The sequence below is a fragment of the Muscardinus avellanarius genome, assembly GCF_963383645.1.
Source record: "Muscardinus avellanarius genome assembly, chromosome: 16".
Taxonomy (NCBI): domain Eukaryota; kingdom Metazoa; phylum Chordata; class Mammalia; order Rodentia; family Gliridae; genus Muscardinus; species Muscardinus avellanarius.
The window spans coordinates 1,257,392-1,284,589 of NC_137802.1; the positions used below are offsets into that span (position 1 = coordinate 1,257,392).

The 27,198-nt window shown below is 56.3% G+C and overlaps 1 protein-coding gene across 1 annotated transcript; it reads right to left on the bottom strand.

The window, feature by feature from the left end:
* Positions 1 to 1,075: 1,075 nt before the first annotated feature.
* Positions 1,076 to 26,185, bottom strand: CHAF1A (chromatin assembly factor 1 subunit A; the record flags this gene model as incomplete). The annotated part of the gene is made up of 15 exons (XM_080713043.1): positions 1,076 to 1,173; positions 1,393 to 1,480; positions 5,039 to 5,478; positions 5,847 to 6,099; positions 6,489 to 6,581; positions 7,197 to 7,277; positions 7,360 to 7,528; positions 7,652 to 7,878; positions 8,969 to 9,037; positions 9,673 to 9,733; positions 9,924 to 10,126; positions 10,623 to 10,679; positions 17,864 to 18,705; positions 21,761 to 21,811; positions 25,894 to 26,185. The coding sequence occupies 15 exons, from the start codon at positions 26,183 to 26,185 to the stop codon at positions 1,076 to 1,078; spliced, it is 3,024 nt and encodes a 1,007-aa protein (XP_080569169.1).
* Between the last annotated feature and the right edge of the window lie 1,013 nt (positions 26,186 to 27,198).

A 27,198-nucleotide genomic window follows, 5' to 3' on the forward strand; every position in this document is an offset into this window, starting at 1 on the left:
TGGGGGAGTGTGCAGGAGGCCCTGCAATCCACGGAGACCCCGGCGATGCGGAAGCCAGCTCGCAGGGAGGCCCACGGGTGGTCTTGGCCAGAGACGGGCGGCACTGTGCTTGCTGTTGGCTCTGAAAGTGGGGTGCAGGTCTTCCGGGGGCCTCCGACGAAGGCCGGCTCAGCCTTTGGCCTCCACAGCTGCGAGGCGGCCCCTGCGCGCCATGCTCCTTACAGTAGGCACAGGGACACAGGGCTGATGTTGAAGGTTGGTGCCCCGTCCCCAACCAGCTGAGGGGCAGCACCGGCAGCCATGCCTCTTTCTGTGGGGCTGGGCTGGTCTATACGAGCCTGCCCGACAGGATGGTCCTCGCCTCCTAAGCATGCCTCGAGCGGTGCCAGGTGGGCCCAGTGCGGGCGATGGGGTGGGTCCTCCCACCCACCTGGCTGGACTCACTTGAGCTGCAGGGCTCCTGCCTCCCAGCAGGGCTTGCGCCCACGCCACCCTGCCCACAGCCAGCCGGCCTCAGGGGCGGTGATGGCCTGAGAGGATGGTCTGAGCTCCGGCCCCGTGCAGCCTTGCAGCCCAGTCCCAGGGACAAGGCCTTGCACACACCCGGGGCCCTCCCCTGGGTGTCCTCACAGCCCCCCAGGGCCAGTCACTCAAGCTGGGCCCCACGCCTTACCAGGGCAGTCATGACAGGGTACTGACAGAACAGACAGACGGCTCAGGGACAGAGGGTAAGTTTATACATGTCCACAGTGTGGATGCCCAAGCCTCACGGCCCAGGTCCTCAATTCATTTACAAGCGTCCAGTCCCAGCACCTGCTCTCCAGCCGCAGGCGCTCTGCGTGACATCACCTCAGTAATGCTTTATTAAAGGGCGGATTATTATGCAGCTTTTGGGGGAATTTTTACAAACGTCAAGAACTAACCAAGAATCCTATCTAGAACTTTCCAGACCTCCAGGAGGCCTGCGAAGCAGGACAAAGTGCTCTTTACACAGGAGTCTGCAGTACGTTCAAGTATCTGGTCCGCGCGGAGGCGCCCTGGCCTGCCCACACGCCGCCTGCCCCCTGCGCGGGGCTCAGAAGGCGCTGAGCGGGCCGGCTGGCAGGCGGCTCTCACCGGCGTCCATCCCCACTGCGCCCGCAGCGCCAGCGGCTCCACACGGGTCCTGGGCCTCTGCAGGGCGAGAGGGGGGGGTCGTCGGCCGTGTGGCAGGACCCTTCTCTAACTGCCAGTGCCTGGGGCCCAGGATGGCCCAAAGCCGTGCCCTCGCTGAGGCTGGCCGTCCTCCCTCCCTCCCCCAGAGGGTCTCCGCTTCCTCACCTCGGCTCAGTCTCCACTACTGCAGAGCGGGACCAGGCACTCCCTCCCCCGCAGCTCTGAAACCCTGCTCACCCGTGATGTCCACCAGCATACAGTCACCGTCCTCTTCCTCCTCCTCCTCTGTGTCTGCCTGGAAGCCGTCCATGTCCCCCACCCCGACCTGGACAGACAAGGGGCACAGTCAACGGGGAAGGGGAGCCCCGGAACCACCTCCCCGCCCGGCTCCCGAGAGCCTTGGTGTGGAACCGGCTCCCCAGCCCCAGGGCTGGAGCCACCTCGCCTGTAACCCCAGGACTGGGGAGGTGGTGACAGGAGGACCAGGCCCGGGGCCTGTGCCAGCAACTCGGCGAAGCTCCCCTCAGCCTGGGGAGACCACTCCCAATAAATGAAACGGGCAGGGGTGTAGCTTGGAGGTAAATGCCCCGGGTTCAACCCCCAGTATTCAGATTTCTGAACACTTCTGTTGTCTACCTCATTATAAAGTGCATTTAAGAAGTAATTCCAGGTTTCTGTATTGGTTCAAAAGAGAAATTGACAAGCACCCATTCCGCTGAATCTGTTGGGGTTTGGGGGGTCCTGGGGATTGAACTCAGGGGCTCTGCCCGAGTGAGCCCCTGCCCTTGCTTATTTAGTAACAGGGTCTCCTGCAGCTTGTTAGCAGTCCTGGGGAGAGGGCCCAGGGCCGCACAGGCCAGGCGAGCGCCAACCACTGAAGATACCAGCCCGCAGCTGCGCTTGGGCAGAGCTTCCTGGGCCGCGGGCTTTCCATCTGCTACACCCGCTCTGACAACTGTGGGCACAGGGTGGGAGGGCCCAGTGGGAGGCCCCACCAGGAGCGGCTGCCAACTGCCAAAGGCCTTCGTCTTCCTTGCGCGCATGTGTCAGTGAGGACAGAACCCAGGGGCATCTATCTGTCCTTGAGCCCACAGTCCTCATTCCTCAATCCTCAAGCCCGCAGTCCTCAATCCTCAATCCTTGAGCCCGCACTCCTCAATCCTCGAGCCCACAGTCCTCAATCCTCAACCCCACAGTCCTCAATCCTTGAGCCCAGTCTTCAATCCTCGAGCCCACAGTCTTCAATCCTCAATCCTCGAGCCCAGTCTTCAATCCTCGAGCCCACAGTCCTCCCGTCTTGACCTCCCCAGTACCAGGGTTACAGGCGTACACCACCACTTCCATTGAAGAAGAATTTCTGTTGTCAGCTGGCTCCTAAGGAATTCTTCTTTTTCTTTTCTTTTTTCTTTCTTCCTTTATTTCTTTTCTTTTTTTTTTGCAGTACTGGGGATGGAGCCCAGGGGCATTCTACCTCCAAGCTCCACCCACAACCCTATTTTTTAAATTTTGAAGCAGGGTCTGAGTTGCTGAGGCTGGTGTCTCAGCCTCCCACGCACTGGGGTCACATGTGTGTGCCCCCAGGCCTGGCTGGGATTCTTTAACCATCATCGTTTGCTTTTCCCAAGAGGAAAAGAACCCCGCAGCGGCAGGAGCAGTTCTAAATGAGGGACGCCCTGCAGGAGGCTCCCGGAACTCCCACAAGACCCTCAAGAGATGTCCTCTTCCACAAACACCTGGTTGCAAACCGGGCATGGTGGCGCACACGTGTAATCCCAGTTACCTGGGAGGCTGAGCCAGGAGGATTGCGGTTCACGGCCAGCCTCAGCTACTTAAGCCCTCTGCAACTTAGTGGGACCCTATTTCAAAAGAAGGAATGTAAGCCGGGCGTGGTGGCGCATGCTTGTAATCCCCGCGCTTGGGAGGGGAGACAGGAGGATCGCGCAGGTTCAAAGTCAGCTGTGCTGGCTTAAGAGACCCTGTTTCCAAATAAAAATATAAAAATAGGTCTGGGAGTGTAGCCCGGAGGAAGAAGGGCTGCCAGGAACCCCAGTACCACAAAACAAAGCACTAGAGGCAGCGGTGAGTTTGAATCCGGTGTCCTGGGCTACGGCAGGCTGGTTGAATGCGGGGCAGCTCATCGAGTCCTCAGGGCTCCGCTGCGGGCTTCTGCCATGGAGGGCCTGAGCGTCTGGTGTGGTGTAACTGGGCCACTTCCAACTCCCCACTTCAATGCTAAGGCCCCAAGAGCCGACGCCCCCGGAACCAGGGCGGTGGGGCCGCTAAGCAGAGGGCCAGCCCTCCCGCTGCACAAAGTCCTGAGACCCCTGACTTCCTGGAGGATCTCGCCCTTCCGCCTCGGGGCCTCGGGGCCTGAACCAGGCTCTGGCCTGCTGAGGCGAGCATTCAGGGACACTGGGTCCCACCGTGCAGGGAGCACGCGGGCCAGGAACACAGAGAGGACATCTGCGAGGCCGGCCGGCCGCCTCTTGCTGGGGCGAGCCTCAGCCCCGCCGCGACAGCTGGAGACGCACACACCACCGCGCACAGCTCTTTCTCCCTCCGGAGACGGAGCCCGGGGACATTCTACTTCCCAGCTCTGCTTTATTTATCATTCACTTGTTTATTTGCGGTGCTGGAGGTGGAACCCAGGGCACTGTACCTCTGAGCCACACCCCAGCCCTGTTTTTTAGTCTTTATTGTGAAACACGGTCTGAGTTGCAGCAGGCCTAAGTAGGTGAGGTGTCTGTGAACAGTGGTCCTCCTGTCTCAGAGTCCCAAATGCTGGGATGACAAGCGTGCGCCACCACGCCTGGCTCTATTTTATTTTGAAATGGGGTCTTGCTAAATTGCTGAGGCTGGATTCAAGCCTGCAATCCTCTGATAGCAGGCTCCTAAGTACTGAGAATACACGTGTGAGCTAAGCCCAGCTTTTAAACTCCTTTAAGCCGGGAGTAGTGATGCGTGCTTAGAGTCCCAGTACTTGGGAGGCTGAGACAGGAGGATCGCAGGTTCAAAGCCAGCCTCAGCAGCTTGTGAGGCTCTCAGCAATCTAGCCACACCCTGCTCCCAAAAAGAAAGTAAAGGTACAACGTCCCTGGATATAATCCCCAATACCACAAAAAAGTTGGGTTTTTCCTCTGACACTGGGCTTGAACCCAGGGGCATTCTACCTCCAAGCTACACTCCCAGCCCTATATTTATTTATTATTATTATTATTTGTGTGTGGTACTGGGGATGGAACCCAGGGCACTCTACCTCTGAGCTACACCTCCAGCTCTATTTTTTATTTTTTTATTTTTTTTTGGTAGTACTGGGGGTGGAACCCAGGGGCTTTCTACCTCCAGGCTATACTCCCAGACCTATTTTATATTTAATTGGAAATAGGGTCTTACTAAGTTGCTGAGAGCCTCACTAAGTAGCTGAGGCTGGCTTCGAACCTGTGTGATCCTCCTGTCTCAGCCTCTCAAGCGTGGGAATTACAAGCGTGCGCCACCACGCCCAGCTATTTTTTATTCTTTATTTGGAAACGGGGTCTGAGTTGCTGAGAGCCTTAGTAAGTAGCTGAGCTTGGCTTCAAACCTATGCAGTTCTCCTTATTTTTAAACAGGGTCTCTCCAGGTTGGTGAGAGCCTCGCTATTTGCTGAGGCCGGCTGCAAACCTGTGATCCTGTCTCAGCCTCCCAAGTCGTGGGATCACAAGTGCGCGCTGTCAGCCGAGCTGGGTTCTCGGCGCGCCCGCTGGTGGCGAGCAGGGCGGGTGCAGTGCCGGGGAGCGTGGCTCTGCTCTCCACTCAGGCTTCCTGGGGACCTCAAAGGGCTCTGGAGACGCAGCTACCGCCCCAGGGCCCGCCCCGCGGTGGCCCGCCCTCGCGACGCCCTCACCTGGCCGTCGTGCCTGCGCTTCTTCATGAACTGCGTGATGCACATGCTGCCTGCCGACTTCCTCTTCAGGGCCAGGGGCGCGCCCTGGCCGGGGCCCGGGGCAGGGGCACCGGCCCCGTCCTCCCTGGGGGCCGCGGGCACCATGGTGACGTAGCTCCACTGGCAGGGCACCGGCAGCTGCTCGCAGTCGAAGCTCTTGAGCACCTGCGGGTGGACGTACCAGCACATCCTGAAGTCAGGCCGCTTCTCGTACACCGAGTTCTCGGAGATGATGCGCTTGAGCCTGGCCTTGGAGGGCACGGCGGCGTCCTCGGCGGCGGGGCTGGGCGGGCTGGCATCCCCGCGGAGCAGGCCCCGGCGGCAGTGCTCCTGGAACTCGCGGATGATCACCTTGCTGCCATTCACGTTGCCGTGCAGCAGCGGGAGCAGCTGGGCCAGGACTGCGGGACAGGGACACGGTGTGGGCCGGCCGTGGCACACCACGGCCTCCCGCCTGCACGCCGGCCCAGGTGCCCGACCAGCAAGGCCAGGCCGGGGTCACTCAGCACGGAGCACGTTCAGCACTGGGACCTGAGCTCCGCCCCAGCACCAGAGTCAAGGAAAACCAGCAAGCCGGGCCCGGCGGAGCCCGCGTCATCCCTGCACCGGTGAGCACGGCAGGCTCGGTCGGACTCGCGACTTCGGGCTGGGGCGCAGCTCAGAGGTAGAAAGCCCCCGGGTCCAATCCCCATTGCCCGAACAAAAGCAACGCAAAAAGAAACCGCCCAGGACGGGCCGGCTGACTGCCGGGCAGCCGGTGCCCACTCACTCTGCTGGTCCCTCTCCTCCCTCCGGGAGGCCTTGGGCGGCGGCTCCTCCTCGGAGGGCGCCGTCTCCAGGAGGCAGGCTGCAAACTGCCGCAGCACCTTCAGGTCCGCGCCGTCCCCGCCGCTGCCCGCCCACACGCAGCCGATCTTCAGGGGCTGCAGCACGTGGAGCCGCTTCCCCTTGGCCAAGAACTCGTCCCACTCCTGGGCCTTCAGCTTCTGGCGCACCTTGTGCTTCTCCGGGTCGGCACACTCCTTCGCGGAAAAGCAGACATCAGCCGAGGGGCCAGCAGACATGCCCGCACCACGAGGCCTCGCTGGTAGATGCAGGGGCGCGGCCTTCTAGGAGAACCGGCGCTCGGTCCCCCAGAGACCGAGACTGGACAAGGTGGAGGCTGGGGGCCCCGGGGCCTCTGGAGAGCAGGAGAGTCCCACGTTCCCTCCCGGGGGCAGTTTCAGCTGTCAACTGACACGCTGTCTAACTGAACACTCGAGCCGTGGGTTCTGCTGCTCACCAGTCCCGCAGACCTGAGAGAGTCCGGGCCCCGCACCTGGACTTTCTCTACTCATCTGCCACCCTCCTGGACAAGCCAGCTTCACCATCAGCCAGGGCTACGAGGAGCCTCAGCCGAACCCTGCCTCACCTCCGTCCCGCCTTCGTCCTCAGACAGGTACCCATGGGGCACGAAGAAGCCGTCGTCCTCGTCTTCATCCTCACCCGCCTCGTCATCATCATCCTCAAAAGAAAACAAAACCCGGTCAGTGCATCCCGAGGCGGCAGAACAGACTTCACACGGGGCACCTGGGCGGAGCTTCGTAACCCCAGCACTTGGGAGGCCGGAAGCTAATGCCTCAGGTGCTATCCTATTAAAAACGCAGATTTAAGAGGCCTGGGATGTGGTGGAGTGAGCTCACCTAACACAAGAAGCCTGGAGTCCATCCTCAATACCACACAAAAGCACAATTCCGTGAACATCTACGTGTGCGTGTGTGCATGTGCGTGTGGACAGTCTACCTCTGAGCTACACTCCCAGCCCTTTTTATTTTGAAATGGCCTCGATAAGTTGCTGAGGCTGGTCATGAACCTGCCATCTTCCTGTGTTAGCCTCCCACATACTGGGCTTGTCAGAGTGTGCCCGGCACCGTGGCCACTGTGAACGCCTGCTTGGGGCTGGTGACAGGCGCGCTGTCCTGCCCCGGGGAAGCTGGAGATCCGGGTCCAGGGCTCCAGGGTGGTGTGTAGCGGGGGGGTGGGGGTGGGGAGGGGGGTGGTGGTGGCGTGGCGGCGCTCTGCACACCCAAGGCCTGGGCTCCGCAGCTCACAGGCCAGGTGTGCGCGGCCCAGGACTCACCCCCTCACTGTGCGACAGGGACTCCCCGGGCTCCTCCTCCTCCCACTCCTCGTCGCTGTCCACCTCGTAGTCCAGCAGCTTCTGCAGCGGAGACACGGGCGCACAGCTCAGCAGCGGCGGGAGCCGGGCAGGCAGGCGCCAGGCGGTGAGGGCGGCGACCCACCTTGTCCTGGGCCCAGGGCCCCCGCGGGCGGATGACCGTGGTCGTCTTGCTCCACGTCCCCCAGTACGCCGGCCGGTGGTTCTCGCAGAACTGCAGGAGCTTCATGCGGCCAAACTTCCTCCTTTCTGGAACGCCATCTACCTCGCTGCCCTCCACGATGAGCACGTCACTGACGGGCCAGACCGCGCTCAGGTGCTGCCCAGCCCCGGCTGCCCGCCCTGCCCCGGGGGGAGTGGGAGGCAGGCAGGGCAGGCAAGAGGGCCCGGCCCGCCCAGTGTCCTGCGGCGCTCACCTGTTGGAAAGGTCCGCGTCCCGGCTGCAGACCCTGGTGGGCCCACAGCGGAGGGGCCGGCGGCCTTTCAGGTCGTCCAGGAAGGAGCAGTCTCCACTCTGCTGCTGGAGGAGCCGGTCCAGGCGGTCGCAGAGGTCTTGGTCCAAGGCCGCCCGGCACCGAGGGGCGAGGACCATGTGCTCTTTAATTTCAAAGGGGGCAAACTTGCCACAGGAGCCAGCCAGGGTCTGGAACACAGAGGCACGAAGGACGCTGAGCGGCAGCGGGCACAGCACAGGGCGGCCGTGGCCAGGTGGAGCCACGCGGCGCACTGCTGGGCCCTGACACCTGCTGAGGCAGAACCTCCGGCGTCGGCAGGCTGGCGGCCCAGGGGGGCTGCTCAGCCGACAGAGGCCTCCAGGGCCTGGCAGTGGGGGTGGCTACGTGCTCATCTAGTACGGAAACTACCTCCATCCTGGAAAGAGCCAGTTTGCCATATATAAATTAGCCTCCATGGGTCTGACGGACAGACGGATGGACAGAGCGGTGGAGGGGCGGCGAGACAGGAAACGGAGGCAGAGGAGGGGCCGCGGCGCTCCCTCTCCCAGGAACAGAGTTAGTCTCTCGGTCTCGCCCGAGAGCAAGTTCTGCCCATGGAGCCGCGGCCAGCAGCCACGAGGATGGTGTGGGACAGAGGGGAGGCCGCTGCTGGCCCAGGGAGAGGCAGAGGGCAGGCAGGGCTGGCAATGCGCAGCCCATCAGCAAGCCCCTCACACGCACCACCGTGCACGCAGCGTCTGCCAGCTCCGCTTTTACCAAACAAGCTGCTTCTCTCGCCTTCCTGAGACAAAGCAAATCAGAAACAGGAGCTCCAGACCTCACCTGCGGTACGAGGCAGGCTTGTGGTCAGAAGGCGCCCTGTCGGTCTATTTAACTTCTGGTCCTCGGTTCAACCCCGGGGGCATCCGACCTCTGGGCTGCAGCCCCAGCCCATTTTTATTTTATTTTGAAACAGGGTCGGACCACATTGCCGAGAGCCTAGGAAGTTGCTGAGGCTGACTCTGAAGCTGCGACCCTCCGGTCTCCAAGCGCCCCAAGTACTGGGATCGCAGGCGCGCACGGCTGAGCCCGGCCGACTTGGTCATTTGAAAGAGCATCTTGCTAACCTGTGGGCAGCCTGGCCAAGCTGCGAGGCCTGGCCTCGAATCCGCGCGCCTTCTATCTCAGCCTCAGTGCTGGGGTTGCAGGCGTGCACCTCCACCCACAGCCCTCAGACCCACTGTTTACAACAGAAAAGCCTCAGAGCACTGGAAGCAAAGGAAAGAAGCCGCTGCTCACCTTGGGGGCTTGGGGCGTCTTTGGTTTCTGAAAGAACCTCGTGATTTCAGCCTTCTCTGCCTTAATGCGCTGTGACGAGAGAGAGGACGAAAGGAAAACACGGTGGAGGAGCGGGCTGGAGCTGTGCAGCCAGGACTGACCGGCACTTCCACGCCGGCGCCGGCCACGCCCGAGGTGGTGGGAGGTGCTGAGAGGCTCTGACAGGTGCTGTGCCGGAGCGGCTCCGGCAGGCCCAGGCAGGGGAAGCGCCACTTTGCACACGTGCCTCCAGGACCACAGGCCAGAGGCGGGAAGGAGAGTGCTGTGTGTGTGTGTGTGTGTGTGTGTGTGTGTGTGTGTGTGTGTGTGTTGCTAGGGATAGAGCCCAGGGGCATTCTACTTCTGAGCTATCCCCCTCGCCCTTTTTTAAATTTATTCTAAAACAAGGTCTCAGCCGGGGGTGGTGGCGCACACTTGTCATCCCAGCACTCGGGAGGCTGAGACCCGAGGATCAGTTTGCAGACGGCCTCAGCTGCTTGGTGAGGCCCTTCGCAAATCAGTGAGACCCTGTTTCAAAATGAAGGATAAAAAATAGAGCTGGTGTGTAGCTAAGAGTTTGAATGCCTCTGGTCTCATCTCGACCCGCAAAATCAATCCATCGATAAAACGAATAAATGAATAGAGCACGTCTCTGCGCCCTCCCGCCTCGCCCCGTGCGCGTTTACCTTCTCTTCTTCTCGTAACCGTTTCTCCTCCTCCTTCTTCCTCTTCTCCTCCAGCTTGGCCCTGGGAGACCAGACAGCAAAGTGTTTCAGCCACGGTGTGGCCTGGTCAGTCCTACACGCTGAGTTACCTGGGGCCTGCAACCAGGCCACACAGGTACTGACGGAAAAGCCGAGGACAGTACCAGTGACGGGGAGCGGGACCGCGCTGCGCGGGGCCGCGAGGGGCCGCCCGCCCCGGCCGCAGTACTCACTCCAGGGCCTCCTGCCGCTCCTTGCGCTTCTCCTCCTTGAGCCGCGCCTTCTCCGCCTTCTCCTTCTCCTCCTTCTCCCGCCTCTCCCGCCTCTCCCTCTCCTTCAGCTCCTTCTCCTCCTCCTTCTTCTTCCTGGCCTCCTCCCTGGCCCGCCGGGCCTCCTCTCGCAGCTTCTCCTTCTCCTCCTTTAACTGGTCTTTATCCTATAAGCAGAGCGCGGCCGCTGAGCCCGCCCGCGTCCCAGCTGGGAGGAAGCAGGCGGCTGGCCAAAGCCCGCACAGGGCAGCCACGGCAACCCACCACACCTTCCCTCTCTAGAGAAACGACACCTGGGCAGACTTAAGAGAAAGCCCACTTAAAAGTGCCATCTTTAAAATGTGGGCAAGCCGGCGCGGTGGGCACGCGTGTCATCCCGCGCCTGGGAGGCCGAGACAGGAGGATCGCACGGGTTCGTGCCAGCCTCGGCTCTTTGAAGGGCAATTTTTAGCCAGGGGATGGCCCACTACTGAGACTGTAGAATACGACTGCTGCCACCAAAGGCTTCGAAAAGGCTACGTGTAAAACCTCAGAATTTGGTAAAACTGCAAACGACACAATGCACTCCCTGGCCGCAGGTCCAGATATGGCCAACGGGGCCAGGCACAGGGGCTGGGAAGGTGGGAAGGGCCTGGGCCCGGCCCACCCCGGGGAGCGGCTTACTTTTTGCAGTCTTGTTTTGTTCTTCTCCGTAGACCCTTTGACGAATTTCTTGCTTAACTGAAATGACAAACACTTTTTTGTGTGCAGTGCTAGGGATGGAGCCCGGGACCCTGCGCATGCTCGGTAAGCGCTCTAACACTCACCCACAGCCCCCCATGCTTTTGTGGGGGGGGGGTACTGGGGATGAAACCCGGGGGCATTCTACTTCTGACCTACACCCCAACCCTATGTTTTATTCTTTATTTTGAAATAGGATCTCGCTAAATTGTAGAGGGCCTAAGTAGCTGAGGCTGTCCTCAAACCTTGATCCTCCTGTCTGAGCCTCTCAGGTACTGGTTCCGACAAGTGTGCACTATCACACCCGGCTCATGTTAACTCATGGTATTGGGGATGGAACCAGGGGTGTTCGACTTCCAAGCTACACCCCAGCCCTATTTTGTTTATTTGAAAAGAGGGTCTCCCAGCCGGGTGTGGTGGCACACACTTGTAATTCCCACGCTTGGGAGGCTGAGACAGGAGGATCGCACAGGTTCAAAGCCAGCCTCAGCTACTGAGTGAGGCTCTCTGCAACTTAGTGAGACCCTGTTTCCAAAAAAATAGAAAATAGGTCTGGGAGTATAGCCCGGAGGTAGAAAGCCTCTGGGTGCCACCCCAGTACCACTATAAAAAAAAAAAGAGGGTCTCCCTAGGTAGCTGAGGCCATAGTTTTGAACCTGCGATCTTCCCGCTCAGCCTCCCAAGTACTGGGATTACAAGCATGTGCCAGTGTGCCTGGCACACTTCTTTTTAAATATGGAGCGTTTCACACTTATTTCCCCAGTGACTCTATGATAAATCTGTGGGAAAAGAAAAAGAGGAACTAGGGCTGCCCGCTGCTAAGAGCCGCGGCCCTGTACACTGGAACGTACCTAATCCCATAGGGCTGCCCGCTGCTAAGAGCCGCGGCCCTGTACACTGGAATGTACCAAATCCCACTATTTGGGAGGCTGAGACCAGAGGATTGGGGTGCAGATTTGAGGCCAGCCTGAACAACTTAGCAAGACCCTTTTTCCAAATAAAAATAAAGTTGAGGGTATACCTTGGAAGTAAAATAACCCTGGGTTCCATCCCCAGTACCACAAAAAATAAGTAAATAAGTAAATAAAATAGGGCTATGAGTAGAGCTCAGAATTCCTGAGATAAATGTCTAGTACTGTATGTGTGCACACACACGTACACACACCAACAAGAAACACTACCACCTCTCCCAGTTGTAGAAGAACCGCCAATGGAACCACGATGCCTGTGGGGCCGCAGGTCCATGGACGCACACACACACGTGTCAGTGAGGGGCTGAGGGAGTGGATAAAACAGTGAGTGAAGTGGGGCTGGGCCAAGAAAAACTAGGCCCAAAACAAAAGAAAAGCCGGGGGCAGCAGGGCGCCAAGCGAGCCTGGAGCTCCAGGAAGAGCCGACACGGGGAATCGCACGCAGGTTTTTAAGACAATGTCTGAAACTGGCGCGGTGTCGCCTGCACAAGACACCCACGCGCCCGTCCCCGGGGCCTCCACTAACGCGGCTCTGCTCTCCTCCCTCTTGGGAGCCTCCAGCGAGCCAGGAAGAGCTCAAACACTGAGCCACTCCCCAGTCCAACTAGGCTTTTATTTTGGGTACTAAGGCTTGAACCCAGGGACATGGTTCCTCCAAGCTACACCCCCAGCCCTTTTAATTTTGAAACAAGGTCTTACCAGGTTGTGGAGAGCCTCACGATGTTGCTTAGGCTGGCCTCGAACCTGTGATTCTGGGGCCTGAGGCTCCCAAACACTGGGGTCAAAAGTGTGCCCGGCGCTGGCCGCCCCACTAAGCTTCTTGGAGGGCACAGTGAACGCCGACGAGTGTCAGCTTGCCGGATGGACATCATCTGGCCCGGACACACTCCAGTCTAGAGCGCAGCCATCCCTCCCACTGCCTGCCAGGCCCAGGCTGCAGGGGACTGCCCAATTGGCCAAGGTCCAGGGGCCAGTATGATCAGCTCGGGTCACTGTCCCGAGTCCTGCTCCCGGGGCCTGAGCGTCACTGTGCAGGGCAGAGCGATGGGTGCGAGGCCAGCCCCTGAAGACACGACGCGCAGGGTCCCTCTCAGCCTTGTAGAGGCAGCAAAAAGGAGGCCGAAGCCGCATCGAAAAAGGAGGCCACGTCCCTCGAAAGCACCAGACAGGCTGGGTGTGGTGGCGCACAGTCGCAACCCCAGTACTTGGGAGGCGGAGACCGAGGACGCAAGGCGGCCCGGGGGTGTTCCTCAGACGCGGGATGGCCAGGCTCTACCCCCAGTGTCGAGCGCATGCGCGCGCACACGGCCCTACGTCGCACGTTGCCGTGTTGCCTTCCCCGTGCAAAGTCCTCCGAGGGAACCAGACTTTGGGGTTCATACACCCCAAAAGGAAGCTTCCCTCTCGGGCCCGCCAAGCTTTTCAGGGCACAGCCTTTGGTTTAAAGAAGGGCAGGAGCTGGGCGTGGTGGGCACGCTTGTCATCCCCGCACTTGGGAGGCTGAGCCCAGAGGATCGCGCAGGCTCGAAGCCGGCCTCAGCTGTTTAATGAGGTTACTCAGTGAGACCCTGTTCTAAAGTAAAGAGTAAAAATTAGGCCTGGGGGTGTCACCCAGAGGTAGAAAGCCCCTGGGTTCCATCTCCAGTACCGCAAAATAAATAAATAAATATTTTTAAAAAATAAAGAAGGGCAGGATGCAGGCAAGGCGACCCTTGCTGTCGCCAGGAGCCTGAGCCAGGGGCCAGGCTGGGTCTGTGGCTCATGGCAACAGTGGTGCCAGGCTGGGCCGCCCGGCGATGCTGAGGAGAGGCGTCGGTCCTCCGCGTGGCCTCTGCTCTCAGCCTGGGAACACGGCGGTGGCTGTGGTCCCCAAGGACCGAGTGACCGCCACCCTTAGGCCTGCACACCTGCTGCTCCATTAACGTGCACGCACACCTTCGTGGTCTGGTAAAATACTATATTCTTGAAGTAGGGAGTGTACGAAGGCTGCTGTCAAACCACACGCGATTCTGGCACACCTGAGCTCACGACACAGAGACCGTCCACCGGAGGCCAGACCCAGGACCCCAGGAGGAGGCGCAAACTCAAAAGTCAAGGCAGCCAGCACGGGGTGGGCAAGCGCAGCTCACCGCCTCTGGACATTAAATTCCTGGACAAGCCAATTCCCTGTGGCTGGCACCAGTCTCCATGAGGGCCCGCCCATTCCCTCCCCTTCCTCTCTCTTCCTGTAGAACTGGGGTTTGACCCCAAGTGTGTTCTGCCTCTGAGCTGTGCCCACAGGAGGCTGCGAGGAGAGGGCCCAGCTGCAGGGAGAACCTTACCAGCAAGAGACCTGCAAAGGGGGAGAGAAAACCCCAGGGGGACCCATCAACAGGAGATGGCAAACTGCAGGTAGGACCCTCAGTAACCTAGTGCAACCTTGTTTCAAACTGGAATCCCAGTGCCTGAAAGGCTGAGACAGGAGCATCAGCTACATAGTGAGGCCCTGGAAACACAGTGAGACCCTGTTTCAAAATAGAGACTAAAAAATAGGGCTGGAGTGGGGCTTGGAGGTAGAATGCCCTTGGGTTCCATCCCCAGCACCACACACACACACACACACACACACACACACACACACACACACACACATTAATTAAAAAATAAAAATAAAGGAGGCCTGGTGACATGTGCCTGTAATCCCAGTACTTGGGAGGGTGAGACAGGAGAAAAGCAGGCATAAGGCCGGCCTCAGCAATTTAGCAACACTCTCAGCCACATAGTGTGACAAACTTCACAATAAAAGATAAGGAAGTTGGGCACACGCCTGTAATCCCAGTACTTGGGAGGCAGAGAGAGGAGGATCCCAGGAAGTCAGTCTCAGCAACTTAGTGGGAATCTGAGCAATCTAGCAAGACTGTTCCAAAATAAAAACAAGGCAGACGTGGTGGCGCACGCTTGTGACTCCGGTGCTCGGGAGGGAAGGCAGGAGAACGGCACATTCAGGGCCTGTCTTAGTGAGGCCTCTGGAAACTGGAGACTCTGCTTCAAGATAGTAAAAAGAGCCGGGCATGGTGACACACACTTGTCATCCCAGCATTTGGGAGGTGGAGACAGGAGGATCTGGGTTCACCAACAGCTTCAGCTATATAGTGAGGCCCTCCACAACTTAGGGAGACCCTCTTTTCAAATAAACAATTAAAAAGAAAACAAGGTTTGGGGGGTGTAGCTCAGGGGTAGAATGTCCCTGGGTTCCATCCTCAGTACCGCAAAAAAATTAAAAAGGCCAAGCCAGGTGCTCTGTGCAAAGCCTCTGGTCTTCTGTAGCTTTCAGCCTCCCTAGATGACTTCATACAACGTGACACATACATCTTTGTTTCCTTGTATTGTTTGGGGAATGATGCCAAGGAAAGGCCTCAACATGTTCAAGAGACCCAGAAATAAAATGTTTCGGATTTGCAAGTTTGGCTCTGGTGTGGGCCCTGCACTCAGATACCTGGGCGGGAGGCAAACCCAGGGTAACCGTGGCGGAGTCCACCGCGCCGAGCCGCTGCCCACAGCCTGCACATCTGGCACCCCCACGAGCACCGGCTGAATCAGAGCCGCACACGGCAGAAAGCTTGACGCTGCGGGCGCAGCGGCCACGCTCGTCATCCCTGCGCTTGGGAGGCGGGGACAGGAGATCGTGTAGGTTCGCGGCCGGCCTTGCTGGCTTAGGAGACCCTGTTTCCAAATAAATATAAAATAGGTCTGGGAGTGTAGCCCGGAGGTAGAAGGGCTTCCATCCCCAGTACCACCAAAAAAGGACTCTTTAGCAATCAGAAAAAACCTGGGATTTTCTAAAACAGGCGTTCATTTTATATTTATTTATTTATTTATTTATTTATTTATTTATTTATTTATTTGCAGTGCTGGGGATGGAACCCAGGGGCATTCTACCTTCAAGCTACACCTCCAGCCCTAGTTTTTATTCTTTATTTTGAAACAGAGTATCACTGAGTTGCAGAGGGCCTCACTAAGTAGCCAGGCTGATTTCAAACCTGTGATCCTCCTGTCTCAGCCTCCCAAGTACAGGGATCACAAGCCTGTGCCACCTGCCTGGCTTAAATCATCCTTTCTTAAAGTGAGAGCCTCTAGATCCCTGAAATACCAGTACTTTTTTTTTTTTGGTGGTACTGGGGTTCCTGGAAGCCCTTCTACCTCCGGGCTACACTCCCAGACCTATTTTTACATTTTTATTTGGAAACAGGGTCTCCTGCGCGATCCTCCTGTCTCTGCCTCCCAAACATGGGATTACAAGCGTGCGCCACGAAGCCCGGCCTTTTTTAAATATGGAAACAAGGTCTTACAAATTTGCTGAGCGGTTCAAACCTACAATCCCATCTGTTGCAGCCTCACAAGTACTGGGATTACAAGCGCGCGCCACCATGCCTGGCTCTGCAGGACCTTTTTAAACACCCCCAGAGCTCCTGGGAGGGGACAGCAGAACCTGCACTCTCAATAAGCTACTATTTTCTTTTATTGAAACATGCACACATATGCACACATACATATGCGCGCGCGCACACACACACACACACACAAAGCACAGAAAAGGACCAAAGAGCACCCAGGACCCTTAACACACTGCCCACAGTACAAACCCAAGGATCGACAGACTCCACAGAGCCAAGACTGGACAGCCTGTTCTCACCTACCAAGACGGGAGTGTGTGTGCTGGTGGGTGAGTGCAAAACAAAAGCTTTGTCCGAAGGGTGGCTCAAGCAGTGGGGGTGTTCAAAGTGAGGTGCCAAGCCAGGCAAGCTGCCATACTGCTAGAATCCTAGAATCTGGGTGCCTGAGACAGGAGGATCGCAGGTTCAAGAACAGCCCCAGCAACTTGGTGAGGCCCTTTTTCAAAATGAAAAGTAAACCAGGGCTGGGGGAGTAGCTCAGAGGTGGAACATCACTGGATTCAATCCCTAGGAAGGAACACAAGAGAATCAGGCAGCTCGCCGGGCGCGGGGGCGCACGCTCATCATCCCAGCATCTGGGAGGCCGAGACAGGAGGATCTCAGTTCGCGGGCAGCCTCAGCTACTTAGTGAGGCCTCTGCAACTCAGTGAGACCGTTTCAATAAAAGATAGGGCTGGGGATGTTGCTCAGAGGTAGAATGCCGTGCCTTGGGTTCCATCCCCAGTACGAAAAAAGAAAAAGAAAAAAGAAAAAAAGAATTAGGCACTTAACTAGAAACCTGCAAACTGACTCAAAGAGATTCAGCCCTGGGACCCACTGTCACACCCACACACACACACATGCACAGCCACAGAACTCAAGGTGCACGTGGGCTGTGTTCCAAGCTGACCTTTCAGGCCCCCAGTGGCCACAGGATCCCCCTCCCACCTGCAATGTCCCTGGCATCTGGGGCCTCCTCCCCCCGAGAGGCAGGCCCGCCATGTCTCCTGGCACGGCTGGCTCCAGGGTGGCAGGCAGTGCAAAGCCTTCCCCATGTGAGGCAGACACCTAAAAACGTTAGCACCGCCTGCAGGGCATTCTGGAGCCCAGCAGATGTTCGGGACAAGGCCTAGGACCCTCAGGGCAGGATTCCCTCAATTACGCCTGGTGCACGTGTTCACTGGTTCTAGACATGTCTGGGCTGTGGACACAGCTCTGTATGTACAGACGGACCTAAGCCGGGCGCGGTGGCGCACACCTGCAACCCCTGTTCTTGGGAGCCTGAGACAGGGCCGTGGTTCAAGGACAGCCTCATGAAACTGTGAGACTCTTCACCCCGTGAGACTTTGTTTCAAGACAAAAATAAAATAGAGGCAGCGGCGTAGCTAAGGGAGAACGCCCCAGTCCACCTCTAGCTGCACACACACAAAGCGTGGCCCGCGCTGCCAAGAGCAGACTCTGCGCAAAGTCCCGCTTTACCTTCCTGTCTGTCTCGCTGCGGCTCTACCACTGCCGCGGCACACCCACCCTGGACGGGGCAGGGCCGCGGGAAGGCGAGGCTCGGGGCTGAAGCCAGAGCTGGTCACATGGCCGGCCAGAATGGCCGACCCACCGCTCGTTAGGGCTGAACACCGAAGGCTACCGAAGCAGCCAGCCAGGCACCCGGACCCCAGTGAAGCCCACCACAAGGCGCAGCCCAAGCGTGGCGCGCTCACGGCAGAAAGCGCACCTGTAGGTCAGAAGGCCGAGCACGTGGCCCCGCGGCCGGCCGCGGCAGCCCAGCGCCCAGGGCAATACTCACTCTGCGGACCGGCGTGGAGGTAGGGGAGGGGCTGGCACCCTCCGGCGGTGTGGGGCACGCGGGCTGCCCCTCGGGCGAGCTGCTGTGTGAGGAGGAGCTCAGGGGAGAGTGGCTGAGGACAGAGTCTCCTTCGGGACAGGACTCCGGCGTCTCGCTCTCCGAGGTCAGGCTCCTGTCCAGAGGCCTGGCGGGAGAGCCAGCTCTCGGGGCACTTGCCGCCAGGATATCCTGCAAGACCACCACGGGCACCTTCTCTTTGAACAGGATGCCCCCTGCTTCACTCCAGCCGTCCTGCTCCTTGGGGCAGCCTCTGGGATCCCCCGTCAAGGAGCCGTCCTGAGAACTGCTCCCCGCCGCTGCCCCGGGGCCAGCAGGCTCCTCCTCCGCTTCGCAAGGAATGTCCAAAAGGGCCTCTCCGGGAGGGGCCCGCTCCTCACCACAGCTGGTTTTCAGCAGCCCCTGCTGCCCTCGGACTTCCCCGATCCCACTGCCAGCCTCCCCGGGGTGGGGGGCTTCAGGATTTCGTGTACTGTGGTCCGCAGTACCATCTGGCTGGTCGTTAGAGTCCTCCGTCAAATCAATGATGACCACGGCCGGGGCAAGACTGGCTTTGGTTCTATTACTGATAAGGAAGTTGTCTAAGGGCCCCCTCCCGTTGACGAGTTTTGGTGCGAAGTCTAGGTCGGAATCCACTGGACAGTTGTTCTCCAAGTTGTCGAGAGAGGCCTCTAGCTCAGGGATGTTCCCTTCCACAGCAGCGCCCCCAGAGTCCCTCAGGTCATCGGCCGCGTCCTCTGCCTTCTCCTTAGGAACGAGAGCCAGGCGCTTGAACGGCAGACGGGCTGGAATGCAGGGAGAGAAGGGTGCCTTCAGGAGGTGCAGAATGGCAAGCGACTGTAATACTCAGGGTGCGTGAGGGGAGACGAAAGCTTAAAGCGGGCTCTCGGGAGCGGAGGTTGCGCGGCAGACGTCATTAATAAGGCCCTGGGTTGCATTCCCGCCCAGCACCACAGAAAGAACAGTAAAAGGTGGCTCTTGGGGCTGGGGATGCCGCGCGGCGACAGGTGTGTTCAGTATGCGCCAGAACCTGGGCTCCACACTGGTGCCAGAGGGCGCAGGAGGTATCTTTTCATCCTTTCTTTGGTGGTACTTTTCTTTCTTTCTTTGGTGGCGCTGGGGGTGGAACCCAGGGGCTTTTCTACCTCCAGGCTATAGTCCCAGATCTATCTATTTTTTAAACTTGGAAACAGGGTCTCACTAAGTTGCTGAGAGCCTCACTAAGTAGCTAAGGCTGGCTTTGAACCTGCGCGATCCTCCTGTCTCAGCCTCCCAAGCGCACGGATTACAAGCGTGCGCCACCACGCCCGGCTATATACTTTTCAACATACTAATTAAAAATCAAGCGGCTTATTAAGCCCAGTACTTGGAGGCAGAGACAGAAAGATCAGAATCAAGGATAGGCTTCGCAAGCAGTGAGATGCTCATCAACCCAGTGAGACCGTTTATAAAATAGGGCTGGGTGCAGCTCCAAGGTAGAACGCCTCTGAGCTCAAGCCCCAATAGCACACACACCAAAAAAACCTGGAAACCAATTTCAATGTTTTTTGTTGTTACTGGAAATCGAACCCAGGGATGTCCTACCTCGGAGCCACACCCCCACCCCTATTTTATCGTACTTTTTCCAGAACTGGGGATGGAGGCCAGGGCAGCTCTACCTCTGAGCTCCACCCCAGCCCTATTTTTTCTTCTTTATTTTGAAACCGGGTCTCACTGAGTTGCACAGGGCTCACTAGGGAGCTGAGGCTGTCCTGGAACCATGATCCTCCCGTCTCGGCCTCCCGAGTGCTGGGGTGACGAACGTGCGCCCCACATCCAGTTTGCCTCAGTTCTTTACGAAGGGCGAGTGCTCTCCCTGTCTCACACAAGAGGGTGTGGGACATTTATCTTGTTTTCAGCTGGGGCATCTGCCCCGGGGACTTCTGCAATGTCTCGGGGTGCTTCCAGTCGTCAGGGCTAGGAGGAGGCCGCTGATGTCCAGTGGGAAGAGGCGAGGGCTGTGGCCAAATCCCCTGCACGCAGGCAGCCCCCCAGGATAAAAACAGAACAACTAAACCTCAGTCGTGTGGAGGCAGAGAAATTCTACGGCAGATACCGTGACTTTTGGATAGCTACTGTTCCCAAGAGGACGCCACGGTACAAAACTGGCTTCTCGGGTTCCCACTATAGGCTGAGCATCCCTGCTGAGAAAAGATCCAAATTCTTGAGCTTTGGCATGTGGGCAAGGTACCATACGGAAAAAAATACACTCCTGGCTTCCGCAGGGGATGTCATAGGATGTGGTCGTAACCCAGGCAGCTTAAAAATGTGACAGCCAGGCGTGGTGGGGCACGCCTGCAATCCTAGTACAGCACCTGGGAGGCCGAGACAGGAGGATCACAGGTTCAAAGCTAGCCTCAGCAACTTAGCAAGACCCTGTTTCATAAAAAATAAAGACCCTGTTTAATAAAAAATAAAATAGGCTGGGGGTATAGTTTGGAGGTAAAATGCCCCTGGGTTCAATCCCCAGTACTGCAAAAATAAAGAAATATAAGCTGGGCATGGTGGCGCACGCTTCTAATCCCAGCATTTGGGAGGCTTGAGACAAGAGGATCGCGGTTTGCAGCCAGCCTCAGCTATTTAGTGAGGCCCTTTGCAATTCAGTGAGACCCTGTTTCAAAATAAAGAATTAGCCAGGCATGGTGGCGCATGCTTGTAATCCCAGAGCTTGGGAGGCTGAGACAGGAGGATCACACAGGTTCGAAGCCAGCCTCAGCTACTTAGTGAGGCTCTCAGCAGCTTGGTAAGACCCTGTTTCCAAATAAAATAGAAAATAGGTCTGGAGTATAGCCCGGAGGTAGAAAGCCTCCGGGGTCCACCCCCAGTACCACAAAATAAATAAATAATTAATTAAAAATAGGGCTGGGGGTATAGCTCGGAGGTAGAATGCCCCTGGGTTCCACCCCCAATACCGCAAAAACAAATCAGTAAATAAATAAATAAAGGGCGGAGGATGTTGTTCTGAGGTACAGCATCCCTGCTTTCAGTCCCTAGTACCGCCCCCAAAAGACCAAGAATATCGTATGATCGCCTGGTATGGTGGTGCATGCGTGTGATCCAAGCACTTGGAAAACGAAGACCAGAGGACTGCAGGCTCAAAGCCACCCCGAGCAACTCAGTGAGACCCTGTTTCAGTGTAAAAGAGCAGTACATCGTGGCTGAGACAGGAGGATGGCAGGTTAGAGGACAGCGTCATCAAGCAGCGAGACTCTCATAAACTCAGTGAGACCCTGTTTCAAAATAAAATAGCCGGGCACAGTGGCACACGCTTGGAATCCCAGCATTCAGGAGGCCGACAGGAGGATCGCGGACAGCGTCGGCTCCTTAGTGAGGCCCTCTGCAACTCAGCCAGACCCTGTTTCAAAATAAAGAATAAAAATAGGGCTGGGGGTGTGGCTTGGAGGTAATATGCTCCTGGGTTCCCTCCCCAGTACTGCAAAAAACAAACAAAAAATAAGTAAGTAAATAAATTAAAAAGACTGGGGGTATAGCTAAGAGGTATTCTTACCCTTAGGTTCCATCTCTAGTACCAGAAAAAGAAAACCACAAAAATCAAATATAATGTTACCTTTGGGCTAAAATGTACACAAGAAACACAAATGAAATAGTTACAGTTGAAGCTTGTAAGTATTCCAAGATAAGAAAAAAAGACCTGGCACCTTAAATCCTCTGGCCCCACACACTTGGCTTAAGGGAGCCTGACCTGTAGAGGGAGCAACTGTCCCCTCCAGCCCCAGATGCCCCTGCATCATGTGACAGGAGACCCTGAGGGTAAAGTCGGACCCTAACCGCACCAGTTACCTTGTATTAACTTCTTAACTGGAAAGGCTGGTCTGTCTTTGCAATCCATGGCTGTGAACAAAAAGTCAAAAGATGAGTTTACCAAGTGCTGGAAATTAAGCCAGCAAACACATACCCAGAGCCGCTGTGGACAAGGTGATCCCGCCCCGGCCGCAGGGCAGGCCTGCCAATGCCCGGAGAGCTTTGCAGCAGTCGCGATGGGGGAGGGCTCTGAGGAGCGAGGCTAGGGCTACTACCAAACATCCTGGGGGAACAGGTCAGCCCCAGCACGCAGAGAAGTATTTGGCCCACCATGTTTATAGGCCGCAATGTTCTGCCTGGCGCCACATCAAACCTTGTTTTGCGTTCCTTTGTACAACTCGCCCTAGCTCCCCCACCAAAACAAAATGGCAGCTCTACGGCAGCCCTTCGTTCCACTCTGTACGTGGCACACGTAGCTTGGGATCTAGAATACACGGGAAGCCAGGAACAGTGTTGAGAACTCCAAGTGGACTTTGTGTAAAGGCGGCAACGCGAGAGGAACACTTTACCCCCTTCACTAACACGACCCCAAAACACCCTCCCCACCATCAGCACCACCAGATCTGCATACTTAGGAAGGCTCATTTTTGCTTCAAACAGAATGTATTAAAAGCCTATAATTCAGCCCGGCGTGGTAGCCCACGCTTGTCACCCCAACACTCGGGAGGCTGAGATCTGAGGATCACGGTTCGCGGACAGCCTCAGCTACTTAGTGAGGCCCTCTGCAACTCAGTGAGGCCCTGTTTCCAAATAAATAGAAAAATAGGGCTGGGGTTGTAGCTCAGCGGTCAAATGCCCCTGGGTTCCATCCCCAGACCTGCAAAAAAAAAAAAATTTTTAAAGCCTATAATTCTAATACTTGGGAGGCTGAGACAGGAGAATTGCAGGTTCACAGCCAGCCTCAGTAAATGGACAGCCTCAGCTACTTAGTGAGGCCCCGTGCAACTCAGTGAGACCCTGTTTCAAAAAAAAGAATAAGGTCAAGCATGGTGGCACACGCTTTAATTCCAGCATTCAGGACGCTGAGACAGGAAGGATCATGGCTCGCAGACAGCCTCAGATACTTAGTGAGACCCTTTGCAACTCAGTGAAACCCTTTCAAAATAAAGAATAAAAAATAGGGCTGGGGTGTCACTCAGAGGTAGAATGCCCGTGTTCTATCCCCAGTTCTTTAAGAAAAAAAAAGAAAGAAAACAATATATAAAAGAGGGCTGGAGAAGTGGCTCAGAGCTATAATGTCTCTAGATCCAATCCCAGCAACACACACACACACACACACCCATCTACCTAAGGAAATCTCAAGAAAAGCATCAAACCATATCAAAGCTGATATAGAGCTGACTATAAATAAAAACAAGTCTTTGGATAAATGTCTTCCAATAGGCCGGGCGTGGTGGCGCACGCTTGTCATCCCCGCGTGTGGGAGGCGGAGACAGGAGGATCGCGCAGGTTAGAAGCCAGCCGCGCTGGCGTAAGAGACCCTATTTCAAAAATATAAAATAGGTCTGGGAGTGTAGACCGGAGGTAGAAGGGCTTCCAGGAACCCCAGTACCACAAAAAAAAAAAAAAAAAAAAAAACAAACTTCCAATAGGTTAAGATTAGAAGATCATACATGCTAGGCAATCTGGCTAAGGAAAATTTAGTTACTTTGAAGAGCCTACATACACTGTTTAAAAGCCACGCTGAAAAGCACACTGGGGTTTTCTCAGAAGTCAGCTGCCCATGAGTGAAACTGCCCTCCCGTGTCAACTTCCACCTTGACTTGGAGAATAAGAAAAGATACTTAAAACCTGTGCATGTTGGCACATGCCTGTAATCCTAGTACTCGTAAGGCTGAGAAAGGAGGATCACAGGTTCAAGACCAGCCTAAGCAATTTAGTGAGACCTTTTTCCGAATAAAAAATAGCCGGGCATGGTGGTGCATGTTTGTAATCCTAGCATTCAGGAGTCTGCGACAGGAGGATCGTAGGTTTGCAGCCAGCCTCAGCTACCTAGTGAGGCCCTCTGCAACTTAGCGAGACCCTGTTTCAAAATAAAAAGTGAAGCTGGGAGTGGTGGCGCACGCTTGTAATCCCAGCATTTGGGAGGCTGAAACAGGAGGACTGCAGTTTGTGGCCAGCCTCAGCTACTTAGTGAGGCCCTCTGCAACTCAGTGAGACCCGGTTTCAAAATAAAGAATAAAAAATTGGGCAGGAGGTTTAGCTTGGAGGTCAAAGGCCCATGGGTTCCATCCCCAGACCCGCAAAAAATAAATAAGTAAATAAATAAATAAATAAAATAATAAAATAAAAAGTGAATAGGTCTGGGGACATGGCTCAGTTAGTTCAATCCCCAGTGCCACCAAAAGAAAAAAAATTTCTTTCTATTCATTTCAAGGGAATAAAGACAACGTTCACGAGTTTCCAGTTACCAAAAACATGGATCCCCATATTAAGAGAAGGATATATAACCTTTATGCCATCCAAACTTATTATCAGACAACCACACAGGCTTATCTGCATAGTTCTGAGTAATAAAAAAGGGACCCCATCCAAAGAACCCCATTATTCAAAAGTAGTACGCAACTAACACTTAGGTGCTTAGTCATCAAGTGCCCTTTTATCTTAGATCACATCCCTCCTAATTTACTTGACATTAAAACATTCTACCCAGCTGGGCATGATGGCCTATAATTCAGACTTGGGAGACTGAGACAGGAGGATGGCAGGTTTGTGGCCAGCCTCAGTTACTTAGTGAGACCCTCTGCAACTTAGTGAGATACTGTTTCAAAATGAAGGGTTAAAAACAGGGCTGGGGTGTAGCCCCTGGGTTCAATCTGGGTACCAAAAATAAGTCAATAAATAAATAAAAATTGAAGGGCTGGGAGTATACCTTTGAGGTAGAATGCTCCTGGGTCTAGTTACCAGTAGACAAAACAAAACAAAACAAAAAAATCCTGGATCAAGGAGAGGGAAGGGCCTGGAAAATGAGTACATGTACGAATATATCACAAATTCCAATGTTATACATTGGAATATAGCACAACAAAAAACTATTTTACATGCACTTACATTTATTTGTACGTACATATATGTGTGTCCGTGTATACTCACACATGTATACTCATATGTCCTTTCCTTTTTAATGATAGCAGGGTCCCAGGAAGGGGCTGGTCTCACACTTCCTAATTAGACATCCTGACCTGATTAAAGATCACAGCTCCCTGGCAGTCCTCACAATTTAACTGTATGGACTCCGTGTCTCCTTTAGAGCAGTGATTCCCAAACGGCACACAGCGACCCTGCTCCCAAAGGGGGTACTTGGCCGCCACCTCTGGGAGACATCTTCGGGTGCCACAAATGCAGACGAAGGGTCGCTACTGGCACGGGCGGGGTGGAGGCCAGGGCCGTCGCTCGGCACTCTGCTGTGCCAAACACGGGCCCCGGCAGGGCCAGGTCCCTTTGAACGCTAAAGGCCTCCAACCGGCACACATCCAGGGGGCGGCCATTGCGGCCAGCGCTGTACCAAGTGCAGGGTACAATATGGAGTCGTGCAGGGAAGCCCGGGCAGGCTGGACCTCCTGGGTTCCTCATCACCAAGTCTGGGGAGGGGAGAGACCCCTCGCGAGGGGCAGGGGGGAGAACGCCGCGGTGCACACCGGGAAGCCCCAGCCCCCTGGCCACCCCGCACCCCACCCTCTTACCTGGGCTGGCCCTGGCCCGCAGCGGCGGCCGCTGTGGTCTCCCCCCGACCCGGGCCCATGTGACTTCCGGCCTCAGTTTCCCCACCTCCTGCAAAGTCCATCTTGCTCGGGGGGGGGGGCACAAAAGCATCCGCTATCCTGCAAAGCTCGCCCTATCGCATCCCTGGGCCTCAGTTTCCCTTCCTGGACCCGTCCACCGGTCAACTGCCGCGGGCCCTGGAGTGGCCGGCTGACCCACAAGCGCCAGGAAAGTCGAGATAGCTGCGGTGCGGCCACAATGAGGCGGCGGGGGCGCCCCGGGGACAGGAGGCTCGCGAGGGAGGCGCCGCGGGCCCGGGCCGGGCCGCCGCCACCCGCGACCGCCGCCTCGGCCCGCCAGGCCGCGCCGCCCCTTCCCATCCCGCAGGCCCGCCCGCCCGCCCGCCCGACCTGCGGCCTCTCCCCGGGCGCCCGGCGCCCCGCACTCCGGCTCCTCCAGCATGGCTGCCGCGGCGCCTCGAGCTCCTCTCAGGCGGCGGAGGCGCGGGCTCCGCTCCGGCGGCCGCTGCTGCTCGGCCTCCCGCCCGCGCCGCTGCTGCCGCGGCCGCCGCGCTCGTATTTGGCGGGAACCGCGGCGACCCCCGCAGCCCGCGCGCCGATTGGGCGAGAGCGCGTCACGTGACCGCCCGCCTCGGGAAGCGGGGAGCGCCGGGAAGATCCTCGCGAGAGCCGCGGCTTCCATTCGTCCCGACGCTCCCCGCACTAATATTCCCGCGGCGGGGGCGGGGCTTGTATCCGGCGGCCGGTCATTGGTTGGCAGGAGGGAGCCTATGATTGGGGGTGACAAATGTCAGACGGAGAGCTCGGCGCTGCGATTGGCTGGGCGCGTGGGATAGAAGGCGGGAGGATTTACGTCACGAGTGGGGCCGGTGACAGCCCGAAGCTGCAGTTTAGGTGGGTAATGAGATGTTGCGAGTTTATCCTAATTGGAATTTGTCCGAATATGGCAATTGCGATTAAAATTATAAATGCTTTCCATGGGAACAATAAGGCCTGGGTAGCGCTTCCATAGTATTTGGCTTCGAGTAAATATATTCAGAATGAATGAATGAATGAGACGGATGTTTCTGCTTAGAAATTTTTGCACATTTCTGTTTCCTCTACAAGAAGCTCTTTTCTTCTTTTCCTTTCTTTTCTTTTTTCTTTTTGTGGGGGGAGATACCGGGGATTGAAACCAGGGGCATTCTGCCTACGGGCTACACACCCAGCTCTATTTTTTAAGTTCTTTTTATTTTGAAACAGGGCCTCTGCGTTGCGGAAGACCTCACGAAGCAGCTGAGGTCGACCTCGAACCCGCGATCCTCCTGTCTCAGCCTCCAAATTCTTTTCTTAGTTATTTTCTACCAACTTTCAGATCTTAGATCGTCTCGTCAATCTAAGATCTTTTTATTCTCCATTGTAGACACTCCTTTGAGGGCCTACACTTTTTTTCTTGAAGATATCTATGGCCTTTTATTGAATTATTTTGAATAATTAATTGTTATTTATTAAATAATATTAACTAGTTTTGATTTTGTCATTAGCTCAATGAGGGCAGGAATCATCTATCTACAGGACCTGCCAGTGATCGATACGTACTAGGCACTAAATTAATATTTGACACTGGCGTAGTAGTACAAGCCTGTAATCCCAGTACTTGTGGGACTGAAACAGAAAGATGGCCGATTCACCACCAGCCTCAACAACTTTGCAAGC